General features: G+C 34.3%; 1 protein-coding gene across 1 annotated transcript in view; it reads left to right on the top strand.

Moving 5' to 3' along the window:
- The window catches only part of SEMA5A (semaphorin 5A), a 627,229-nt gene that overhangs the window by 577,060 nt on the left and 24,023 nt on the right, over positions 1-26,146 (top strand). Inside the window, 2 exon segments of the mRNA XM_021004419.2 lie at positions 2,668-2,893; positions 15,112-15,330. Of these exon segments, the coding sequence (XP_020860078.1) occupies positions 2,668-2,893; positions 15,112-15,330 (445 nt within the window).

Here is a 26,146-nt window from a genome sequence, read left to right as displayed (position 1 = left end):
TGGCACATAGACCATGACTAAAAAGAAAACAGCATATGGCATTTTCAAACTGGCAGTACCCATTCTGTGGTATATACTTAATTATAAAACCTTGAGAATTTCAGTCTACTCACACTTATGGTGATCTCTCACCTTAGTTTTCAAAAGATAGCACATGTTCCATTAATGAAATTGTAATCTAAAGACAAAACATGAATAAAATAAGATACACACACACACACACACACACACACTTAATATTTGGCTGCCTTTGACCATATATTTGGGTAAAAGACTGACACCAAGACAGCACAGAAAGAGGTTAGAAATTCAATTCAGAATGCCAGTGATGATCAGTTAGATAATTTGGTGGTTATTGAAATAAGAATATTAAAGTGTGCTAATGTCTGTTAAATAGCTTGTGATGTCACAAATTTGAATAACTTTAGAGCAAAGGTTGACAAACTATGGCCAGAAGGCCATAAATAACCTCTGCTTTTGTTAGTTTGCCTTGTCCTGTAAGCTTAAAAGAATTTTTTTTCATATTTAACTAAAATTTTATTGTACTTGCAATATAAAATCAAACAACAACAAAAAAGCATTCTTACTTTGCCTGTTTGCCAGTAAATCAAACTATAGTTTTCTGACTGCAGCTTTAGAGTATCATTTATTGCAAGGGTTCATACCCTTTTTGTGTCATGGACCCCTTTTTTTAGTCTGGTGAAGTGTATGGACCCCTTTTCAGAATATGTTTTTAAATTCATAAAACAAAATATATAATTATAAAGGCAGCCAATTATATTGAAATTCAGTTGTCATTTTTTAAATGTGCAAATGCCAAGTTAAGAATACTTGGTTTGTTGGAAGAACAAAATATATTGTACCCTAGCTATCATACTGTACATTCCTTGATAACCAGAACTAGGACATAAGCATATTTTTTTGTCCCTCATAGTCTAACAGAATATCTTGTAAATAATAGATAATTGATAAATAGTTGTGAAACTGATAAATTAATATTCCCGACCTATCCCTATCCTCAGCTTCATCAGTATTCCCTCTCCTTCACCCCACCTCCATCCATTGTATATTTATCACAGTTAAGATGTTCAGATATTAAGTTATGCTTCCAGATGAAAAGGTTATACATATTTCAACAGCTCCATCCCTAAGGTCTCATCCCACATTATGTTGCCATGGCCACATTTACCTTATTTTTCAGACTCTCAGCATTACCTTCATTATTTACCAGATGTCTGCTGTATTATTTCTCACTAAGTTAGCTGTTCATTTTGGGCACTGATATGAAGAAAAGAGGAATGGGCATATGAGTTATTTCAGGCCATTTGCCCTTCACTTACTACATGAAACTACTGAGAATTAGGCTTGGGAAGTGACAGAGGCTCAAATAGGCATAATAATTTTGCACTGGGGACTTATCACACATTCAGTTTCCTCTCACTCTTTTGGGTTTGTTCCTTTAAATGAACTGGCAGCAAGGAAGCTCTAATAAAGTCAAATATTTGAATAATTAACATTGGGGGAAGTTGACTGAAAAAAAGACAAACCACTGGCTTTCATCATAGTGAAAACAAAATGAAGTATGGAATGCCTTCCTCAGATCTCTTTTGTGCTAGAAGCATTCTGAGTTTCACAGTTACACTGAAATAATCACCAGACTGTATATATTCTGAAGTATTTTAATGCTCATATAGATCACTACTTGTGTCTTTATTGAAATAATAATATTTGTCTAAGTATACTTATTATTCAGGTGTTCTTTTTTTTCATTTCTTGTGGATACTTTTCTGGGAATAAGCAAATAATTGATTAGCTTTCAAGAAGAAAAGGAAAAGTCTACATCAGGGACTGAGGAGATCCTACTGGTATAGCAGGAAAACAAAAATCAAAATGTAACTCACAAATGCTAGTGAAGGTAGTTGTGTCAACAAATGACACGGAAGTTGTCTCATTTTGTAAAGTTTTTTTTAAATTTGTTTTCATGAAATCTGAGCTTTCTATAGGCCTTTAGGTTCACAAATTTTAGGTATGCATATTCCAGTGGGCAAATGCCTAATTCTATCTGCCATAATTTGGTATAAGTCTTAAGCAGCATACTAGTCCTACCATTTTGTATCTATTTAATAACTTCTTCATTGGTTTATTTCCATTTTGGTATAGAAACAAATATTCAAATTAAGAAGATTTCCGGTGACTGCCCCAAAATGAACACTTTTTAGGACAAAAATATCAAGAATATGCAATTTTGGTGGACATTTCTGTGCTTCCCTTTTTAATTGTTTTCCATCTTGAACAAGTATTAGATTAGGGTTAGGTGAACAAAAGAACTCTACTCACATTTTTATTTAAACAGATACAAAAAGTATATTGCTATTTTTATTGTCTAAGATTTTTAGGGCATTAATGACATCCTCTGATACTCATTTTTGCATTATCAATAAATTATTTTTCATAGGATACAATGTTATCCAGGTTTGATTTTATAATTTTAGAGATTAGACCTTAATATGTTTTAACCATACATGGCTAATATTCTAGGACATGGAAATTCAGAATCCATACTTACAAGTTTGGTAGCTAACAGGAAGAAAACAAATTCTTTAGTAAGATTATGTTGATCTTACCAGATGACAAATATGCAACATCCTTTTTAAAATTTTTTTCCAGGAATATCAGCCTTGTAACACTAACTCATGTCCAGAACTGAAGAAGACCACACCTTGGACACCTTGGACTCCTGTCAACATCTCTGACAATGGAGGCCACTATGAGCAACGGTTCCGTTACACTTGCAAAGCTCGACTGCCTGACCCCAATTTACTGGAAGTGGGAAGGCAAAGGATTGAAATGCGTTACTGTTCTAGTGATGGTACCAGTGGCTGTTCCACAGATGGTAAGCTGAGATAAAATCCAAACTGTGACTCTATATCTATGACTACTGGGGAAGGTATTTTGCCTTCCTGTCATTTATGACACATAAAATGGAGGCAGATTATGTTAGTGGGAAGGAAAAAAAAAACTAAGCTAATGGTTATTTCTTTAATTATTGCTTTTGCTATTTCTGGTTGTTCTATTTTAAGAAGAATGTTGACAAACTGAAGGATACCCAGGGTGCTGAGGAAATTAGAAACTGTACCATTTGAAGATTGGTTAGAGGAATCTGAGATGATTTACCCTAAAGATTTAGCTTCAAGTATGTAAAAGGTTGTTACAGAGAAGTGGTATTAGACTTACTGTCCAGAGAGCAAAAGCATGAGTAGAGGATAGACACTGTATGTAGAGATAGGTTGTATTTTCCACGGAAGGAAAATTTTCTCACTAATTAGAGGTGTCCAAGAATGAAATAGACTTCCTTGGGAGCTGTTACATTCACCTCCTCACCAGTCTTTAAATGTAAGCTTGGTATAGAAAATTGTTAAGATACAAGTTGGACAACATATTCTCTGAGGTCTTCTGACTCAGAGTCTGTGACATGACTGAATTCACTTTCAAAATTAAGCAACCACCAATAGTTGGTGATAGATTGGGGCCATTTTGCATTACTTTTTGGTATTTAACTATAGTAGATAGCTCTTATTAATATTATTAACTGTTTAGGGGAATCTAGAATAAGATAGTCTCATCTTAAAGACCTTTTCCTCTAGGGGGAATTATTATTGAAATACTAAAAGAACTCACTGTAAGGCAGACATAGAATTGGCCATTGCAATAAGCATTTTTCAGTATAGTTTATTTTTTTTATGAAATCCATAAATAAATAATGGAAATACACACACACACACATATAGACATAAATCTATGAGGCAGCTAATGGAAACATTGCTTATATTTGTATCAACAGTACTTAGTATGATGCCTGGAATCAAGTAAGTACTTAATTAATAATTGTTTCCTTCCTTTCCTTCCTCATTTTATGAAAGAGTCAGCTGAACCATAGAGAAGTGAAGAGACTTGCACCTGATCATGGTTAGTTGTGTGAAGGCCAGGAATAAAATTCACATCTTATGAATCCAAGTGCAATGATTCTTTCACATACTGACCTGGCTTTCTGGAGAACACACTGTTGAGACAGTCCTTTCCTCTCCCATACTGCCTCTAATCTCTTGCTAAGGAAATTTCAGTCCAAGCATAACCATTTTTGTAAGATATCAGCTTTGATAATAATACCATTAGCAGTAGACCTCCTTTCTTCGTTGATTGAGCAACTGTGACAAAAGCAATGTAAATTTTTGCTCAAGTCTGTTACTACGAGTATTTGTTAAAGATCACAAAGTATGAAACTAAACTCATACTTGTCCAAAAATAAGCTTTCTCCAATAGATTATAGCCATAAATTTAAATCCCTTTGAAAGGAAAAATATTCTGCCCTATCCACTGAAATATAATACTACACTTAAGTTTTATTTAAACCAGGTTGGGGGAAAAGGATATTTATACCAACAATGTAGAAGTGTTCACAATGTTTTCTTTTTAACCTAGTATCTATTTAGCCTAGGTATTTAGAATGGTTTCATTGTCTTGCATGCTATAGTGGTAAAAGCCTTGAACTAAGTGCTGGGACCCTGGTATTTTAGCTTGACCTTTAGTATTAACTAGTTCTATAACTTAAAGCAAATAATTTAGACTGTCCTATAGTCTGAATGAGAGTTTAGCCTAAGGGAATAGGAAGGAAATTGAGGCTATAGTTTCCCCATATAATAGTTATCTATTCATTAACTTCTTGGTGCTTTTTAGTAGCCTATAGTGGACAGAAAATGTCTGATGTTTTCCTTAGAAGTATAACTATTGTGGCTTCTAATGCTAGTAGTGACATCTTGAAAACACATGAATTTTAACCCACTCTTGAAGTGAAGAAATTCTTTTTCCTAGGGACAAAATGTAATTCATTTTTTATGCTACTTTAGTTCTGGTCTTTTGGAAGGAAAACTTACTTAAATGAATGTATGTATTTGAATAGATATGCTGCCAATTATTCTTTAAATAGAAATATATGTATGCTTACTATATGGCAGATATTTTGCTAGACACACTATCCAAGAGCTTATATTCTTATCAGGGACACAACATACATAAAAATTAGCATATCAAAAAGACATATAAAGTAGAATAGGTTAGTAGAATTAATAGAATAGGTTTAAGACAAGGAGAAATAATTTTTATCTATCATATTTTTGGATGAATTACCCAGAGTTTTACCACACACAACAATAATCTTTGAGAAAGTACAAAAATTGAGCATCTTTTCAATGGCATAGAGAGAAAATTTTATCAAAAATCTAGAACTAGTTGTTAATAACAATGAAGGTTATGTTCTGTAAAATGTCAGCCTCAACTTCCCCAATTTTAACTTTCTCTGTAGCTGCCCAACACTCATATTGCTCAGTTACTCACCTACTACTCTAAGAATCATAAATACTGTTTGATATTTATTTACCTACATGCAGATGCTAGAGGTTTTTAAAAGTGTAACACAAACAAGGTATTTTAGGTTTAAAGGCTCGGGATCTGAAAGAAATTTGGGCAAGACTTATTTCCTTGAGGGAATACAGATTTTCATTAAAAAATTGAAATTCACAATAAGACTAAGCACCTTCCTACTCTTGGTATTTCTAAAAATTTTTCTTGGTATTTCTTGCCAGAGAAAAATGCCAGAGAATTCCCCCTGAACCAGTTCTTTGAATTTCTGTAAATTGTCAGACTCTTAGTGCTTAGGAGCTTTTTCCATTTCAACGAGCAACAGAAGCCATCAGCCCAGATTTGTTCCAAACAATTTTTATGTTCACTTCCTGGGTCTCAGGGAGGAATGCTAAATCATATTTGCAGAATTAATGTCCATTTCCCACCCAACCCTATCCCTTGTTATTTCTTGCAGAATTCCTAACTTCTTAATTTTATCTAGGCTTTGTCCTTCAAAGATCTGATGAAATAACTTCTCAATTCCAAGGAAAGCTCTGATTAGATTTTGTTCATTACAACTGCTTTTAAGGAGCAAATAAAAATAAATCAAGACATCTTGTTAGGTTTCTCTTTGTGCCTTTTTTTGTTAAGCCCTCTGGTCATGGTAGGAAAAAATACATACATATATATAAAAGTGTATATATGTATAAACAAAGATAGAATTTCCTTCTAAAATGCACTCTAGTAACATTTTATAAATGACTGACTCAGCTGATGAATAGAAATATTGGGTATATACGTGTGTATCTACGTATGTATGCACATGTGTATATAACACATATACACATGTGCATACATACGTAGATACACACACACACACACATACAAGATAGGGCAAGTGACTTGTCCAAGATCACAGAGATGATGAATATATAAGGCCAGATTTGAAGCCAGAATTTTTTTATTTCATTTTCATCCTTTGACAGTTTATCAATTGGGGAATGGCTCTTGTTTTTATAAATTTGACTTGGTTCCCTATATAGTTGAGAAATGAGACCTTTATCAAAGAAATTTGCTGTAATCCTCCCCTTCATATACCCATACACCCACACATAGAGTTTCCTGCTTTCCTTCTAGTTTTGGCCAAATTGGTTTTGTTTATGCAAAAACTATTTAATTTCTTGTAATCAAAATTATCTATTTATTTCCCATGATCCTTGCTATCTCTTTTTGGTAATAAACTCTTCCCTTATCTATAAAGCTGATAGGTAAAAGTTTCCATGCTCCCTTAATTTATTTATGATATCATCCTTTTTTTCCACTTATCATGTATGCATTTTGACCTTATCTTGGTATAAGGTATGAGATGTTGATCTAGTTTCTGCCAAACAGCTTTTTAGTTTTCCCAGCAAATTTTTGTTAAATGGTGAGTTCTTACCCCCCAAAGCATGGATCTTTGGGCTTATCAAAGCCTAGGTTACTACGTACTGTCTACCTTTGATCCACTGATCCACCACTCTATTTTAAAGCCAGTGACAGATTGTCTTGGTGATTTCCCCTTTGTAATATAATTTGAAATCTGTAAGTGCTAGGTCCTCTCTCTTCACAATTTTTTTTTCCATCAATGCCCTTGATATTCTTGACCTTTTTGTTCTTCCAGATAAATTTTATTTCTTTTTTATTTTTTCTAGCACTGTGAAATATTTTTGGTAGTTTGATTGCTATAGCACTGAATTAGTAAATTAATCTAGGTAGAATTAACATTTTTATTATATTGGTTCAAACTACATATGAGCAATCAATATTTCTCCAATTGCTTAGATCTGACTTTATTTGTGTGAAAAGTATTTTGTGAATTATGTTCATATAATTCCAAGGTTTCTGTTGGCAGGTAGATACCCCATTATTTTATATTGTTTATAGTTGTTCTAAATGGAATTTTCCTTCTCTCTCTTGGGCCAGATTTTGTTGGTAATATATAGAAATGCTAATGCATTTATTCCTATGCTTCCTAGTGTTTTTAATAGTAATGCATGTTGTATTTTGCCCAAAGTGTCTTCTGCATGTATTGATAAAATATTATAATTGTTGTTTTTTTATTGATATGGTCAGTTATGGTGATAGTTTTCCTAATATTGAACCATCCTTTCATTCCTGGTATAAATTGTCCTTGGTCTTTGCTACTGTTTTTTGCATCAATGTTCATTAGGGAAGTTGGTCTATATTTTTCTTTTTCTGCTTTTGTTCCTCCTGGTTTAGGTATTAAAAATTTTATTTGTCTCATAGAAGAAACTTGGTAGGACTGCTTTTATACATATTTTTTTAAATAGTATTAAGATTAATTATTCTTAAAATGTTTGGTAGAATTCATTGTGAATCCATCTGTTCCAAGGAATTTTTTTTTCCTTAAGGAGTTCATTTATGGCTTGTTCAATTTCTTTTTCTAAGGTAGGGAAATTTAAGTATTCTTTTTCCTCTTCTGTTAATGTAGGCAATTTACACTTTTGTAATTATTTATCTGGGCAACTACATGGTGCAGTGAATAGAATGCTGGGCCTGAAGTCAGGAAGACATAAGTTCAAATCCAGTCTCAGATATTTACTGTCTGTTTGGCCCTGGGCAAGTCACCTAAACCTGTTTTCCTCAGTTTCCTTGTTTGTAAGTTGGGCTGGAGAAGGAAATTGCAAACCACTCCAGTATCTTTGCCAAGAAAACCTCATATGGAATCACAAAGAGTCAGGCACAACTGAAATAAACGAACACATATTCATCCATTTCACTTAGATTGTCAGTTTTATTGGCATATATCTGGGTAAACTAGCTCCTAATAATTTCTTTAATTTCATCTTCATTGGTGGTGTATTCACACTTGTCATTTTTGACTACCAGTAATTTGGTTTTCTCCTTTCTTTTTTAAGGTCAAATTACTCAATGACTTTTCTATTTTTTTTCTTAATAAAACCAGCTAGTGGTATTATTTATTCAATAATAGTTCTTTTACTTTAAATTTTATTAATCTCTCTTTGATTTCCAGAATTTCCATTTTGTTGGAAATTTTAGCTTATTCTTTTTAAATTTTTAATTGCATACCAAATTTATTAATCTAGTTTTTCTTTTTATTGATGAAATAATGAGAAATATAAATTTCCCCTAAGTATTGCTTTGGCTTCATTCCATACATTTTAGTATATTGTCCCATTGCTGTCATTCTCTTTAATTTAATTTCTGGTTGTTTCTGTGATTTGTTCTTTGAACTTTTCATTCATTAGGATTAGATTATTTAATTTCTAACTAATTTTTAATCTGTGTTTCCAAAGCACTTTATTGAATAAATGTTTGTGGCATTAAGACCCAAAATGGTGCATTTAATATTTCTGGTTTTCTGCATTTGTTTGTGCTGCTTTTATGACCTAATACACAGTAAAATTTTTTGAAGGTGCCATGTATATTGGGGAATAAGGTATTTTCCTTTCTATTCTCATTCATTTTTCTCCAAAGTTCTATCAGATCTAACTTTTCCAAAATTCTGTTCATGTTCTTAACTTCTTTCTCATTTATTTTGTTAGTTCTGAGAGAGGAAAGTTGAGGTGCCCTTACGAGTATAGTTTTACTCTCTTTTCTTCCAGTTATTCATTTAACTTTTCCTTTAAGAATTTGAATGTTATACCATTTGTTGTGTGGGTATATATATACATACATTATATATATATATATATATATATATATATATATATTATATATATGTACATATATATACATATATACACACATGTATTATATATATACATACACATATATGTATATATATACACACACAAATATATATATATATATATTTAGCATTGATATGACTTCATTGTCTATGACATATTTTAGATAGTTTCCCTGATTACTCTTTTAACTAGGTTTTTGAGATCATTATTGTTACCATCGCTGTCTTATTCTCAGTTTGCATCTTGATCTCCTTCGTCACCATAGTAGCTTTTTATGGTGAGGTTCTGTTTCTGTTGTTTGCTTACTTTTCTAGTCTTTTTCTTGACTTTGAACTTTATATTAAAGTTAGAGTCATCTCATCTGGAGGTGAGGCAGCACTGCTCTTTGCTTAGGCTTTTTTTTTTTTTTGCATTGCTGCTTTCAGAGCTAGTTCTGGGGGTGTCTTAAATTTCCAGTGCTTCCAAGATGATGTGATCCATGAAGAGGCTTAGTCATTGCTCTCCTGGTCTAAGCTCTGGTCTTTACTCAGGTAGGACCCCTCCTTTTCTTCAGCCACAAATGCTATCACTCCTCTCTGACCTACAACTTCAGCTAGAGACCCTGCTTCCCTTCAACTGCAACTTTTCCTCTCTGTCCTGGAACTGCCACCCTGAACTGTGTATGGGTAATGGAATTGCCAAATATAGCCTAGTCCTGTGCCCAGTGCCAGGTCAGGGTCCCCTGTAATCTCATTCTCACAATTTGTCCAAACCCCTTACTATCTCTGAGCTGAGAGCTTGTGAAGCTTCTGGTGGTACTGTCGTATCCACCTCCAAGGCCCATAGCTGGTTTTGCCATCTCCTATGCTCTGGGCTTTCCCTAGTCAGATGTCCCAGACATCTCCTTCAGACCTCCAAAATTGTCTTGGGACAGAAACATGTCTCACTCCAACCTTTTGTTGGCTATGCTGCTTCAGAATTCAATTGGACACATTATTTTAAAGTTGTTTAGAGGGGAATGTCGAGAGAGTTCAGCTGGTTTGCTGCCTCTGCACTGCCAACTTGGCTCTAACCCCACCTCCCAGTTGGCCATATATTTTTGAAAATTTTCAGCCACAGTAATTCAAGATGTCATTGGATTAATCAATCCATCTGGCCAAATAGCTATACCAATGAAATCATGGATCTTTGACAATGTCAAAGCTGAAAACTTGAGACTTCAACCCCTTCAAAATACAATTGACTATGTCAAAACTGAGAAATTATTTTTAAATTGTATTGTGTTAGAAATTAATTCATTTTCAGTGATTTTAATTAAAAGTAAATTCATACTTGTTAAAATGTGACAATTTTAATCACCTAAGGGAATGATAGTAATGAGCTTTCTGTAGCTATAGCCATATTTTTGTCTTGTAACAAAGATGAAAGTAATTTTCCAGCTAAAAGGAGATCTTCTTGTTCAAAAAATGAAAATAAAAATTGTCAAGAATGTTTTGTTTTCTTTGAGTTAGTATCTTGTCATGTGGGTGGTACTCGAACTGATGGGAACAATATGGGTGGTTTCTTGGTACCAGGGAGGATCAAGAGGAAAAATGAAATGCCTCATGCTCATTTTTTTTTTCTTGGAGTACAGTCTGCATGACAAGGAGGTATGATTATGTAATGACTCTTTTAGAGTAGAACAGGAAACAGAATGTATCTTATAAACCAATGTGACTTCATTTCTCTATACTTCTCTCTGAGTTTGAGAGCAATCTAAATAGGATCTCTTTTCTTGCTACATGAAATTAAAGAGGGAAAAGAGAATATATTTTCTTGGCTTCATTTAATTATCATTTGAACTAAATTCTATAGATATACTTTTTAACTCCTCTTTTTTTCTCTTCCTCATGAACACAAAAGAATTTTTAAAAAGTGGTTTTGTTATGTTTTGTTTATAAAATTTTTAAATTTAAATTTTGAATTTTTTTAATTTCAAATTCTGAATGCTATATAAAATGAATTTTCAGCACAAAGGGTCTAAAATAAAACAGACTGAAAAATGTTTTATATCTTTATGACCACATACTTTGTAGTACCAAATTCCTTGCTTTAACTTTTAGCATTTCTCTGTTTTCTATTAGAATAATTATAAATGCACATACTACCTTCCCACTTGGCAAAACAACATCAAACCACAATATCTTCACTGAATTTCAGTTCCACATCTCAAAGTGCCTACTAGATATGTCCACCTGGGCGTCCTGCTAATATTTCAAATAGCATGCCTGTAACTGAACAAATCTACTTCACATCTAAAATTAAGCTCAAATTCCCTACTTAAATTGCTATCGCTAGAGTCGTTTGGGTCACCAACCCTCCAAGTTTCTCCTCCCCCCAGTCATCTCTCTTTCCTCTGCCAACTTTTAATCCAGTCAGGTGCTTAATCCTAAAATATCCTTTATTCTATATCTGCACCTAATTCTTTTCCAAAATACCTCTAGCACTTCAGGCCTTCATCACATCTCAGCTGGACTGTTTTAACTGCCTCCTTGCTCTCAATATCTTGTCTCACCAGTTCAGTCTTTCACATAGTTAACAAAATAATCTTCCTCATGTTCAGGTCTTCCTGCTGATTTCACTGCTTTCAATGCATGCTATTTCTCAACTTAAAACACCTCAGTAGATCTCTGTTGCTTCAGAGATAAAATTAAAAAAAACCAAAAAGTAGTATTTAAGGACTTGAACAACTTTGTTGCAACAAGAATAACTTTCATTTATGAGAGACAAATGACATTGTGAAAAAAGTACTTTCTTTGGTGTCAGAAGACCTGGGTTCAAATACTCTGTTATTTGGATGACTCTGGTCACATCTCTTGCCCTTCCAGGATCTCTGCATCCTTATCTCCAACATGAGAGAGTTGGACCTGATGGCCTCTGATAGCCTTTTCAGCTCTAGAGCTTGGACTCCATGGCTCTCTGTTGTGCTTTAAAGTTTATAAGGTATTTTCTTCATCCCATGAAATAAGTAGTGCGGGCATTATTATCTATCTCTTTTTTATAGCTAAGGCTCTGTGAGGTGTGACTTGCTGATGATCACATAATTAATAAGTGAGGTTGGATTGGAACCCAGGCCTGCTGACTCCAAGTTAATTCTATGTAAATCACATGATGGTTACCATAACCTTCAAGCTGTATTTCCAACCTTACATCAGTCTCCTTTACACAGCCTATATTCCAGCCAGTCTGGATCATTCAGATGCCGCCATCACCCATCAGTGCATTCCTGTAGAGCATCCCTCACACTTGGAACATACTCCCTCCTTATCCCTATCTATCAAAATTATTTTCTTTCTTCACAGTTTAGTTTTGAATATCACCTCTTCCATTATTGCTGCTCGGAATCTCTTAGTCCTTCCTCGAGTTTTCTGAGAAGACTTGGCTTGGATTGTTCCTTTGAGTTTATTACCCTGTTCTTTGTGTCATACTTAGCTGTGTACATGCTCTTTCTCCCTCTAGAAGAATGTAATCTTACGCAAAAGAGTTATCTCACTTAAGTTTTAGCTTTGCTTCCCCAAATGCCTCACACATAATAAGAGCTTTAAGATGTGTCAAATTAAGTTTAAACAACATTTCAGGGGTGCTACAGTAGTTCCAGAGGGACAACGTTGATGCTGATGCTGATGCTGCAAGAAATATAATAGCAATCCTGATGATAGCTAGCATTCAAATAACACTGAAGTTTTCCCAACACTTTACAGAGTTCTCATTTTATCTTCCCAATGTACCTATGAGATAGAGGCTATTATTATCCCCATTTTATAGATGAGGACACTGAGGTTGAGAGAAGTTAAGGAATTTCTCTAGAGTAAAACAACTAGTAATCGTCTGAGTAGGATTTGAATTTAGGTCTTCTTGACTCCATTTTCAGTTACTCCACTTTGATGTCAACCAGGTGAGGATGTGGCCAGGGCAGTTAAACAGGGCTAACTATCCATGTTGTATCTCATTAAAATCAAATATTAGAAGAGTTTATTTATGATGTATTAATGGGATTAACATATCACTTCATATTGAATTACAAAGGATCTTATAAATTCTATAGTCTAATCCTCTCATTTTGACACCTGAAGAAACTGAGGCCCTGAGAAATGATTCAAAAAGTTATCTAGGTACTATGTAACAGGGCTGAGATGTGAGCCTGTGTTTTCTATCTTTGGGGTGACTGGTGGCTCAGTGGATAAAGAACTGGGCCTGGAGTCAGGAAGACCTGAGTTCAAATTCATCTTCAGATACTTACAATCTATCTGATCCTGGGCAAGTCAGTTAACCTCTATTTGATGTAGTCCAGTGGAGGAGGAAATGGCAAACCATTGTAGTATCTTTACCAAGAAAATCCCACGGACAGTATTGGCATGGCCTGGTCCATTGAGTCACAGAGAGTTGGACGTGACTGAATGACTGAACAACAATATCTGACTCTAAGTACAAATATACAAACGTATCTTCTCCACTAGACCACATAGCATTGCTTAGCGCAGTGTATGAAAGATATGCCTGTATGTTTGTCACTTTCCTCTGTGATTAAATCTTAACAAGTCCAACAACTTTGCTTGAGTCAGACACGGAAGCTCCTTTCAAGTAGAGATTGTTTCATTCTTCATACTGGTGTTCTAAGTTCCTTGCATGGTGTCCGGCATATAGTAGGAGCTAAATAAATGCTTATTGATTGCTAATGAGCAACATGGATGGAGCTAAGCATTTGATCTGCCACTAGAAATAATTCTATTTTCATGATAAGGTCACACACAGTACTTAGACTTATAGCATTTTGTTTGCTTGTTTGTTGTTGTTGTTGTTTTAAATATCTCAGGTATTCTACCAGAAACTTTTTTGTGTAAAAATTGTTGTTTTTTTTTATTAATTGGCAAAAAGATACAAATAAAGCAAGCATGAATTTTGCTTTTGTGTCAATTATTCATGAGGGTGCATGATTGTATCAATAGATATTTTATGTTTCACAGTTTTCTTGTTATTTTTTATTTCCTTTATACTTATTAGCCAACTGGTTCATCATTCATCTCTCTATGTCCTCTAGCACAGTGAATCGTTCATAAACCTGCAATTTGAGTTTGTCAAAAATAACTGTCCCCTAGTTCCATAGAAAGCTTCAGTCACTGATTCCATGGCAGTTAATCTGCCACCTTTCACTAGCATTTAATTCATTTTCAAAAGGTAAATAGGTGAAGGCACAGGTTTAGCAAACGTCAGAATCATTCTATTTTTCTAGCTTGATGGCTTCAACACAAGTGTGATATATTCCATTCTGTCTAAGAGCAATTAAATTCCTATGCTATGTCAGCGTGTGCCTGCATGCTATAGGGTTTCTTAGCACCTTTCCAAAGGAAAGAGAGCAAATTATATTTCCTTTCTAAGAAAAATAACAGCACATGAGAAATCTGAAACTAGTATCAAATTCTCTCTTTTGTATATGTGTATATAATTATGGAAACATTTATGGAGTATTTTAAAATTTGAAAGGCACTTTCACATATATGATTTCATCTGAACCTCATAATAACCCTGTGAGGTAGGTAGTACTATCATCCTCAATTTTATAGATAAAGAAACTGAGGCAAAGATAGGCTAAGTGGCTTCCTTAGAATAACATACCTATTAAATGTCTGAGATGAATTGAATTTAGGTCTTCCTAAGTGTGAAACTCCAAATCCAATAATCTTTCTAGTGCCCAACCTGGCTGCTTAGGCAAACTTTCTCATATATATGTATATATATTATGTTATATTTCAATCTTATTTAACTGCAATTATAGAAAAATGTCTAAAATTACAGGAAGTTATCATGCAAGTTTTTTTATTTTAAATTATGTTTTCTTTTTTTGAAGTATTAAAGTGATAATTTGAGTTGGAGAGAGTGGTCAAAGAAAACACATGATATTAGTGGATTTGGGGCTTGAGACTATAAAGCTTTTGCTTGCTGTTTGATATGAAGAGAGATCTTTTCATTTTTTTTTCATCTGAAGGGCTCTCTGGGGATTTCTTGCGGTCTGGAAGATATTCTGCACATACCATCAATGGTGCTTGGTCAGCATGGACTCCTTGGTCCCAATGTAGTCGAGACTGCAGCCGAGGCATTCGAAACCGTAAACGGGTCTGTAACAACCCTGAACCCAAATATGGGGGACTTCCTTGTCTTGGTCCATCACTGGAATACCAGGAATGTAACATCTTGCCCTGCCCAGGTAAGTGTATATAATATAAGGAAAATTTGGAGACTAAGGGAATTGTAAAGTGTTCTAATATATGGTCAAACTGTGTTTACTTAACTTATTTTGCACTTGGGGTGTGTGTGTGTGTGTGTGTGTGTGTGTGTGTGTGTGTGTGCGTGTGTGCACGTGCATGTGTATATGTGATTTCTCAGACATTAACTTGGTCATTGTGGGTAAAGGAACATGTCACCTTCTTCCAAGCAATTCCTTTTTTTGTATTTTATTTGTCATTGAACATGTTGTACCCACTAAAAATATTTGTAGTTCAGTTGAATGCTTATTCTTCTGTCCAGTAAGCAGAAGAACTAACTTGTAAAATCTCATACTTGATATTCTGCATAGGTTAACAGTCAGGAGTTTTTAGCTGTGGTCCATGAACTTACACACACACACACACACACACACACACACACACAATTACACACATAGATAAGTATTTTAAATGAATAGCACTTTCATAGAGTTTAATATAATACAGAAAATACAACAATATGAGATATTTGTATAAAAATTAGTGGAGATAGTAGAGAATTATATTTTTATTCAAATTCACACTTGCTAAAGTTGAACCCCACCCAGCAGTTCTTAAACTGGGGTCACTGAACCTGTTTTTTTTTATATTTTAATAATTATATTTCAGTGTAACTTGTTTCCTTTGTAATTCTATGTGTTGTATTTCATGCATTTAACAACATTCTTCTGCAAAGGGTCCATCCATAGGCTTAACCAGACTGTCAAAGAGGCCCAGGACATTAAAAAAAAAAGATTAAGAAGTGCTAGATTAGGTGAATTCAGATAATGTATCCCCAGGGATAATTGTCTATAATGATTCAGGCAAGGAAAGTGATACCGTGAAAAGGATGCTGGCCCGGTAGTCAGAAAACCAACATTCTAATCTGCTTACTAACTGTGTGATCTTGTCACTTACATTGTCAATGAGATTCTTAGACTGTAGACAACCTCTAAGGTTCTTTCTGCATACCATTACTGCGATAAATGAAGTATTCATTACCCACACTTCTCAGCAGCACTTTTCCTCTCTTTTACACCTCTAGAATCATTTCTCCCTATTGCAAATAAATGGTTAGCAGAAATTTTTCCTCATCTACTGAAAGGTTTGGCTTCCTTGGAGAATACAGAAGGGACAGAAAAAATAAAGGCCATTGGCTTGTCTTCCCTGTGAAGCAATATGAAAAGAAAAATCAGGACTAGTGACTTGATCACCAAATCCACAAGCATTTTTTATGAAAATTGTAGGTAGCACTACCTACCGTTTAATAACAGAATTGATGAAGTAGAATATACTGAAGCACTTTGTAGTACTTCACAATCAATCAGAGTACTTATTGGGATTCCAAATAAAAATAGAGATTCATGAAATGCTTTACTGAGACCCTGTAGTACCTTCTCAGCCCTTATATTAAAGTTTGTACCTATAGATAGGGTATACCCATCACCCTTTTTTATTAAAGTATTATATTGCCATATTTTGCCACTAAATGGAGTGCTAAAATAAGCTTGTAAAAGATCATAGAGCTTCGTCAAAGCAAAACAATTAGAACGTGGAAATTAAATAATGAAGTCACCTCTTATCTACATGACCCTGGGCAATTCATTTAAACTCTTGGGCCTCAGTTTCCTCATGTGTAAAATGATGGAGTTGGACTTCAAGGCCTCTTTGGTCCCTCCTAGCTCCAACTTTATCATCTTATGCACTATTATTTTGACACACACACCCCCTGACTGCTTTATTCCCCTCATGGAAAATGGCTTCATTAACAAAGATTGACTGATTGATTCATTAGTTCAAACTTAGACTGAACTAATTTCTTCAGGCCTGTGATACCACTGTTGAGAAATCCCATCTACCAATGCAAACTGGAAAATGTTCTACAGTAGATAGTCTTAGGCTTGGATATTGAGAGGATAAGTAATGTTCCCAGGATTGTCATACAACTGTGGTGGGTTGGAAGTAGAACTGGAATACAAGTCTCCCTGATTCTGCATCTAGCTTTCTATCCATTTTGCCAGGGGTCTCTAATTATTTTGATTACATGTATATATCAAAAACATTTTGGAAAATAGGAGGATTTTCTCTGTCTCTGTCTCTCCTCTCTCTTCCTCCTCTTCCTCCTTTTCTTCCTCTTCCTCCTCTTCTGCCTCTTCCTCCTCTTCTTCTCTCTCTCTATGTGTATATATATATACACACACATATGTGCATATATGTGCATGTACATATATTATGTATATAGATATAGACATATAAATATGTAGACATATATAGATATCTCTATATGTGTGTGTATATATAAACATATGGGTATATATACACATGTATATATATACATATATATGACTGCAACTGCATAAATATATAGGCTGAGTGAAAATGAGGCATCAAGGGAAACAGTGATCAAACTCAGATGATTGGAATGATAGTGCCTTTGACAGAGCAATATCTTCCAGAGTAAGAGTGGATTTGAGAGCAAGTGAAAGAAAATATAATTAGATCTCCAATGCAAATCACAAACCATCCTTGTCTGTTTATTGTGTGCAATTCACTTTATTCCACCCATGATAAAAATGGAAGAAGATGCAGAGATCTCACCAGAAACTGGCCCAGAGTTCAGCTTCTGAAGGGTGTCTTCAAAGGTTCTAGGAGAATGGGTAGGTCTGAGAGAACTACCCCCTGGTATTTATCTTAGATTGGACTGGTAGTGGAATATTCCCAGTTGTGCTTGTGCCGTTTATTACTATCCTGAGGGATCAATGTTGATGCAGAAAGTGGGAAGTTGGGAGCTTGCACAGAGGCAAGAAGGGTTGGAGTGGGGGATGTTACATTAGGTTATAATGGGTGAAGGGCAGACAGTTGTCTTGCAGACAAACTCCATGACTTTGTTTTCTAGGGGTGGGAAGAGACATGTCATCTTCCCACCCAAGTTTGTAGACTCTTGCTTCACACAATATTGACTCTCATTAAAAGATAAAGACATTTATTTCCTGGCATGTTTTTTTTGGTTGTTTTTTTGTTTGTTTTTTGTGAGGCAGTGGGGTGAAGTGACTTTCCCAGAGTAATACAGCTAGTTCAGTGTCTGAGGCCAGATTTGAACTCAGGTCTTCCTGAATCCAGGGCCAGTGCTCTATCCACTGCATCATCTAGCTGCCCTCCTTGTGTATTTAAAGAGAAATTCATCCACTTGTACAAGTATTGATGTTCATGTGTTCACAGGTATATTCTTATTGCAGAATATGAATAAAGTACTTGTCAGTTATAGGGGAGATGCTGTAATAACTACCAATGTGACTGGAGAGATCTATAACAAGGTACAAACAGGAAAACATATCACGAACACTAGGAGATAATTATAGAGCCAGCACCATTTTACCTGTGTTCATGTGTGGCAATCAGTCAATCAGTCATTCCCTTAAGGTCATACTGATCTGCGTGGTGTCACTGAAAAATGATACAGGCTTCACTCAATCTGTCACCAAACAGCAAGACAAACCAAAAAGTGTGTTTAGGGGAGGAAGTTATTCCTACTTCTTATGATACCGCTTTAAGGAGCGCTTTCCATTTTCTAAGGAATAAAACAAATTTAAAGGAATGCTAGGAAAGAAGGAAGGAGATTGCATCTAAGAAGTAGAATGCTGAGAGTAATATTCCTCATATGACAATGTCATCTGATTTTCCTTTTAAGAGCCTTAATTGTTTTATGGTCAGTGATAGAGATCCCCATCCCTCATTTGTTACTTTGCCTGTGTTGAAATCTCATGACAAACCCCTGAAAGCCTGGAACCTTAAGGAATACAGATTGTGCTAGGGTGCATTGTTTAACCCTTCTAATCTTTTAGGTGCAGCCATAAGTGGATTAGTACTTCTATTTATGCATTTAGTGGTGGTGAGATGAGGTAGAGAAGCCCATAGTTTTTATTAGAATTAGATCTGCATCAGATTTATTTTAGACTAGAATAGTTGTTTCTCTCTGACTCCTTTGTACAAGTTGTAAAGAAGCTATTCCACAAAGGCTTAAGAGTCGGGCAGCCTGAGTTGGAGTCCTGATTCTTCCACTAGCAATCTGTGTATCATTTGACAAGTCACTCATTCTGGCTAGGCTCAAGATGCCTTATTAACAAAATGAGAGAGTTGTTCTTCAGTAACTGATGCCCCCAAGGAACCTTCTTACTCTAAAAGTATATGACTGGATTGTTGTTTTGTCATGTCTTGTTTTTCTCTATGTTACAGTTCAGCTAAAAGCAAATTAAATGACTTATTTTTTTTAATTTATTCTCAATAATTCTAAAGTAAATTATTTGAAATAATTTTAATGCAAATTGCAATCATTCTATTTCATCAGGTAATTGAATTGGCACATAGTCTATTGCTTCAGGCTGAAGGCTTTTAGTTAGGATATATGTTATATCCCTAAAGTTTATAATGTACTATCATAATTTTTTCTTAGAATGTGAAAATAATCCAAATTTTAGAAAATGAGAAATTTTAATCAGTAGGACTGTATGCCTCACTGTGAAAGAAAATAGTAATCATTTATAAGCATGCATGTTTTAGAAAATAATTGCCAGTCAAGAATCTTATGTGATCCAGACATGTTCTATTAATGCTCTTGAACATCTTTAGTTAGGATGAAGTGTGATCAATATGTATAATAACACACATTTTCTGCACCCTGGAAATCATAATTAATGTATTTCAGTTAAGCATTCAAACTAGAATAAGACATAAATGATTAGCATGTATTGATTTAGAAAATGTCAAAACTTGAATATAAAATAAGTACAATAGTATAATATAAAGTTAGCATTACCATTAAATGAGACACATCTGGCATATGATTATACAGGAGTATCTGATGACAAACAGCTCATTTATATGAGGTGTGACACACACACATATGCAACTCTTTGTATTCTTGATTCTGATAAATAAATCGAGGGAGCCAATTACATGATTCTCAAATATATAAGCTTGATCATGAAACATTATTCAGAGATTTATTTCCACATTTACATCTCCCCCGATAGGACTGGCACTTGAAATGTATTCTATTCAATCTCAGTTCAGCATCTTCTCTCAAAATATCTGCCCTTTCTGACTTCCCTATTTTTATTACTGTACTCTTATTCTTATGTTCCCTTATGCTCAAAACCATAGTATAATCACTTGCAGCTCTCATCCCATATGCCTGTCATTTTAATTTTTATATTATCAATTGCTAGCATAGTGCTTAGCATATAAGCAATTAATGTCTGTTTAATTGAATTAATTCTAGTTTCTAGCAGTCTCTTCCTACTTTCTCCTTCATTCTGTTCCCTCCGTCACTACTCTAGATAAGAATTTATTACCTTTCGTCTAGATTATCACAGTAGTTTTATAAATGTTTCTATGACTATTCATGCCAATCTATCCTAAGTACCACTTGCAGATAAAGCTTAGTCAAGCACAATTCTAATAATATTACTGCTCTTCTCAAAACATTCACTGCTCCTGATTTTCTACTAAGTAAAGTAGAAAGTCTGTAGTTTGTTATTCATAGAACCATAAACAAAGAACAGGGAAGAACTTTGGAGGTCATCTCCTCTAACTTATTTATTTTACACATAGGGAAACTGAGACCCAGAAGGTTAAGTGATTTGACCAAAATCACACAGCCAGTAAGCATCAGATGGAGGATTCAGAATTGTATTTTAGGACTCCATACTTCAGTGTTATTTCCAATTGTCCCATGCTTCTTCCCCACTGTACCAAATCACCTACCCAGGCTCTCCATGATCATAATCCAGCCAACCTTTCCAAACTCATTTATCTCTATTCTCCTCTGTTTCCCTAATTTTCCCCCCGCCTCACGTGTAGTTAATTTTGCTTTGGTCATGAGCAAGGATTTTTTAGAAACAAAAAATTCCAGCTCCTTCCTGATATATTTCTCTTTTCCTCATGTCAGCTTGTCATTCCTCCAACAACATCACTCTGTTTCATCATGCCTTCTGTGCCAACTGATACAGATGGGGTCAGAGATGATCAAAAACCACTGGCCTTTCCCATAGGCCACTGACAAAGAAAGTGTATCTATGTTTGTATCATAGATGAAAAGAGAACTGGTAGGGTGAAAGAAGTGGCTTGGAGCCTACATTATAAACAAAGATGAGAAAGAAAGGATGAGAAGATTAAGATCTCCTGAACCAACCTCTCCTCCTTAATCAGCATACAGGGATTCATCATTGTCACTGTTAAAAATTTTACTTTCCCCCAGCTTTTTGGATGCTATTGACAGTCCCTAACCATCTCAGAGACGCTTCATTAAAATGACAGAAATAAATGAGGGAAGTCTGGAATCAAATGTTATTTTTTTAGTTGATCTGTCCATCAAGTAATTTTATATTGTGAAAGGGGATAACCATAGTCAATGTCTTAAAAAGGTTTTTCTTTTTTTCTCAAAAAAACTCAATAAATTCTAGAAAATATTGGAGAATTATCACCAATTCTTCAATAACACACATCTATCTGCAAATCTATGTGTGCAAGGAGAGCAGTGGCACAAATATTTAATTCTTTGTCTACCTCTTAAAAATTTCAAAATTCATTACAGAATATAAATTTCACTAAGAAGATTTGAACACTCTCCTAAGTTGTAGAAGTTTTATTTCTCTAGACTATTCTTGTGCCATTTGGGACCTCTCCCTCTTTGTCCTTTGAGTTCACTATGTTGTTCTATCCCTGCCCCCCTATTTAGCCAGCTCATTGGCACAGCATGTTTTCCAGCATAGACAGTTGGTTAAAATTGACCACTAATTTTTATTATTGTACCTAGGTTCATATAATGCAGAACTTCTAAAGGAAATTACATGGCTGTGATAGTCCTAGATAAATGATGGAATATCTATAGCAATGACAACAGTGACGGTAATAATAATGAATAACTTCCAGAGACTAACACATCATCCATATTGTGGGGGTTAGGAGGAGAGAATGGAAAATAAGGGAATGAAGGCATGGTGATATACAATGAAGATACTACCTGCTTTGAGATTGTGACTGTAGCTGTGAAGGCCTATCAAGAAACCTGAGATGCTGGCAAATTGGGCTTCTGAGTTTGGCTAACCTATTAATTGAGTTAACACCATTGCTAATGTGGGGAGACTGTCCCTATGAAACTGAGAAAAAGTTGGGTGGTATATGGTAGCTGGGTGGTCCTAGTCTGAACTATTATGATATTTGGCTTGATATGGGGGTACATGGAGAAAGTGTTACCATGTCCTATTACCACAAGAAGTCAAGATATACTAGAAATAAAATATCCTACCAGCTAGAAATTCTTCAGTCCAGAAAATACAGGACAATATAACAGACAAGTATAAATATGCATTAAATAATCAGAAGACATCAGTACTTTAGTCATATATCAGTGCTATCATAACAAAATTGGAAGTATCAGATTAGTTATTACCAATGAGTCATATCACTTTTTGTCAATAGCACCATCAGCTTTAAGTCATACGGTAACATGTTGCCATCCAATACATGGAAATATTTTTTTAAAAAAAAATCATACCTGTCTATATTAAGTCAAATGAAAAATGAACTTAAGGAGCTATTAAAACCTGAAGAAGAAGAGATTGAAGACCTTGAGGTTATTAAAAATCTTCATTTAATTCAGACTCCAGAAATTATAACTGCTAAGAAAATAAATGGCAAAAACACTAATGGCTTAAATTATTTAAAAAAGAAGATAAGTATGCTCAGATTGAAATTCCAAAAAGCTCCCATTTGAGCTTGATGACATGGATCAAGCTAATAACGAATTTTACTAAAATTGTAATTCAAAAAATTTGATATCTTCAATAACTCATAAATGAATGCCATAATATTTGGCATAAAGTGCAAAAACATTTCAGAATTTAATCAAAGCTATCTATAGTAATATGAGAAAATGCTCTAAATCAGTATTCATTAGAGACAGCTAAATTAAAGCAACTCTGAGGTACCACCCACATAAATCAGAAATGACAAATGCCAGAGGGAATGAGGGGAAAATAGATACACTAATAAACTGCTGATGGAGTAATGAACTGGTCCAATCATTCTGGAGAACAATTCAGAACTATGCCCAAAGTTCTATAAAACTGTGCATAACTTGTGATCCAATGATACCACTATAAGTTCTGTATTTTAAAGAGATCAAAGAAAAAGGAAAAGTACTTATATGTACAAAAATATTTATGGCAACTCTTTTTGTAGTGGCAAATAATTGTAAATCAAGAGTATGCTCATCAATTATGGAATAGCTGAACAAGTTGTGGCTATGATTGTGATGAGTACTATTGTGCTATAAAAAATGATGAGGGGAATAGTTTCAGAACTGTATGAATCAATACAAAGTGAACTATGAAGAACTGGGAGATCATTGTGTACAGTAACAGCAATGTTGTAATGATAATCAACTGTAAAAGACTTAGCTACTCTGATCAATATAATAATTCAAGAGTACTCCAAAGAACTCATGATGAAAAAATGCCATCTATCACAAGAGGGAGGATTTATGAACTCTGCATCCAAACTGAAGTATAATTTTCTTACTTCTTAAATTTTTCTTCTATTTTAAAAAATATATCTAATAAGGAAATATGTTTTGCATGATTTCCCATATATTATAATTATCACATCACATTCTCATTGGGTATGGTAAGGTTTGAGAGGAAGAGAGAATTTGAACTCATGATTTGAAAAGGAAAGAATGTTAAAAAAATAAATAATAAATGGAAATGTAAAAAGAGAGGATATTGCATTACTCCCCTCACAATAGTGAGAATCAAACAAAAGCATGTACCTAGAATATTTTATAATAAAATTATCTACAGATATATTATGGTTCTTAAAAACAAAACAAAAAAAAACTTTCACAGTGTATATAGTAGCCCTAAGGAGAAGTGTTAAATACCACCATGACAGCAAGCAACTTGAGAGAGCTATAAATCTGTGAAAAAGACTGAAAGTTTCATCACTGTCAAGCTTATACATGCAATGAAAAGTTTGAACATCATATTCTTTAATTAAATACAATAAAAAATAAATATATGTGAAGTAATACAGAAAACATGACTATATCAACAATTCTAGATTCCCTTCATCAGCAACTGAAATCAAAAGTCAAAAGAGTAAGGTAATACAGAGAATCAGTGCAGTGCAAACAACAACAAACAAAAATTAAACACCAAAAATTACTAGAGAGGTTTGAGAAATCAAAAAAAATTACAGGTGAGAGTAAAGCCCTGAGTAAGAATTATCAGGATAATATCTCTTCATCTTTTGGGCTTCAAGAATTCCAACTCAACCAAAATTCAAGTTAGATAAACCAAGAAAAAGAAAGCTTGCACTCCATTAATATAATAAAATTCTGATACATCTGGCCTAAACTTTAGGTTTTCTGTTAAACAAGGAAGCAATGAGGCCATTTAACTTCCATGATTATTGACTCAAAATCTTCGTGGTTGTTCATGGATTACTAGCAAAATACCAAATACAAGCCTGTTCCCACCTTTCCTAACTGAAGCATCACTGTTACCAAGAATACCAGCAAGCCCTCCCCCCAAAAAAGTAGGTTAACTGAAAGTTTATGTATCTTATAAAATTCATTCAAAGCTTGTATCACTGATAAAATTTCCAAAAGGTTCCAAGAAAACAAAACATTGGCTAACAAACAAAAACAGTATGTGAATACGTCTCATGGGTGTCAAATTGCATTATCGATTTAGCGATTTGAGAAAGCTTCCCCAAAATGTTATAATTATCTATACTGCCTTTGTTGATTATCATAAATTCTTTGACTCAGTTTCACTCATGGTTGATTCATGGACTACAGAAACATAAAAAAAGCCCCAAGCAAAAAGAACATGCTAGAGTATTGAATGTCCACATGGAAATCTTCTTTATTTAAAACGTGCCCCAAAGACAATAATGTCAAGAGAAATTAACTTAAAATATTATATTTTTCAGTGAGTCACTTTAGACTCATGATAGTTATGCCTAGCCTTAAATTATCTGGCATCCTTCCTAAATGAAACTAAGGATAGAGTCTAAATTATAGTATTCAAATGAAAAATATATTAATCACTTCATATACATCAAACTACATAGCTTCACTGAAAACCAAATTACATAACTCCTTCATATGAAAAGTGTCTCCAATTATAGCAAAATGTCATTTGAATTTAATGAATATAAAATTCTTAACATGTACGAAGAAGAGACCCATGGCTTCAAGCTTAAATCTGGAGACCACACTGAACCAAGAGATGTAAGTGATGTCTATAAATTCATTTGTCTCCTCTAGGAAGACACACAAAGCATAAATATACTAAGAAGAAGAATGTGACTGATATTCTAAATGGAGCAATAAACTGGTATTCTAAAATCAAGGTTGCATGGGAGGAGCGTGTTTGAAATAATTGACGCCTATGTAATATCAGTGCTCTAACCATAAAGTAGACCATAGCACATTTGGAAAGTATCTTCCCACCAAAAAAACCACAATACAATATTAGCAAAACATAAAACCCAATACTTTAAGTTAATTCTTAAAAGGTTAACAACCCCACACCAAAAAAGAAGGAAGAGGATTAATAGATAATTGTATAATACATGATAAACAGGTTAAAAAAAACCTACAGAAATATGTTAGAACAGACATCAATTCACCAAAAAGTATTAAAGAACGAGTACACTCCACTGGGTTTGTCAAAAGCACCCAAAAATGGTTTACCACCAAATGGGGCCTAT

This window comes from Phascolarctos cinereus, unplaced genomic scaffold (genome assembly GCF_003287225.1).
Source record: "Phascolarctos cinereus isolate Bilbo 61053 unplaced genomic scaffold, phaCin_HiC Scaffold_4;HRSCAF=312, whole genome shotgun sequence".
NCBI classification, from domain to species: Eukaryota; Metazoa; Chordata; class Mammalia; order Diprotodontia; family Phascolarctidae; genus Phascolarctos; species Phascolarctos cinereus.
The sequence above is the reverse complement of the archived record's forward strand: the minus strand, read 5'-3'. Positions and strand labels throughout refer to the sequence as shown.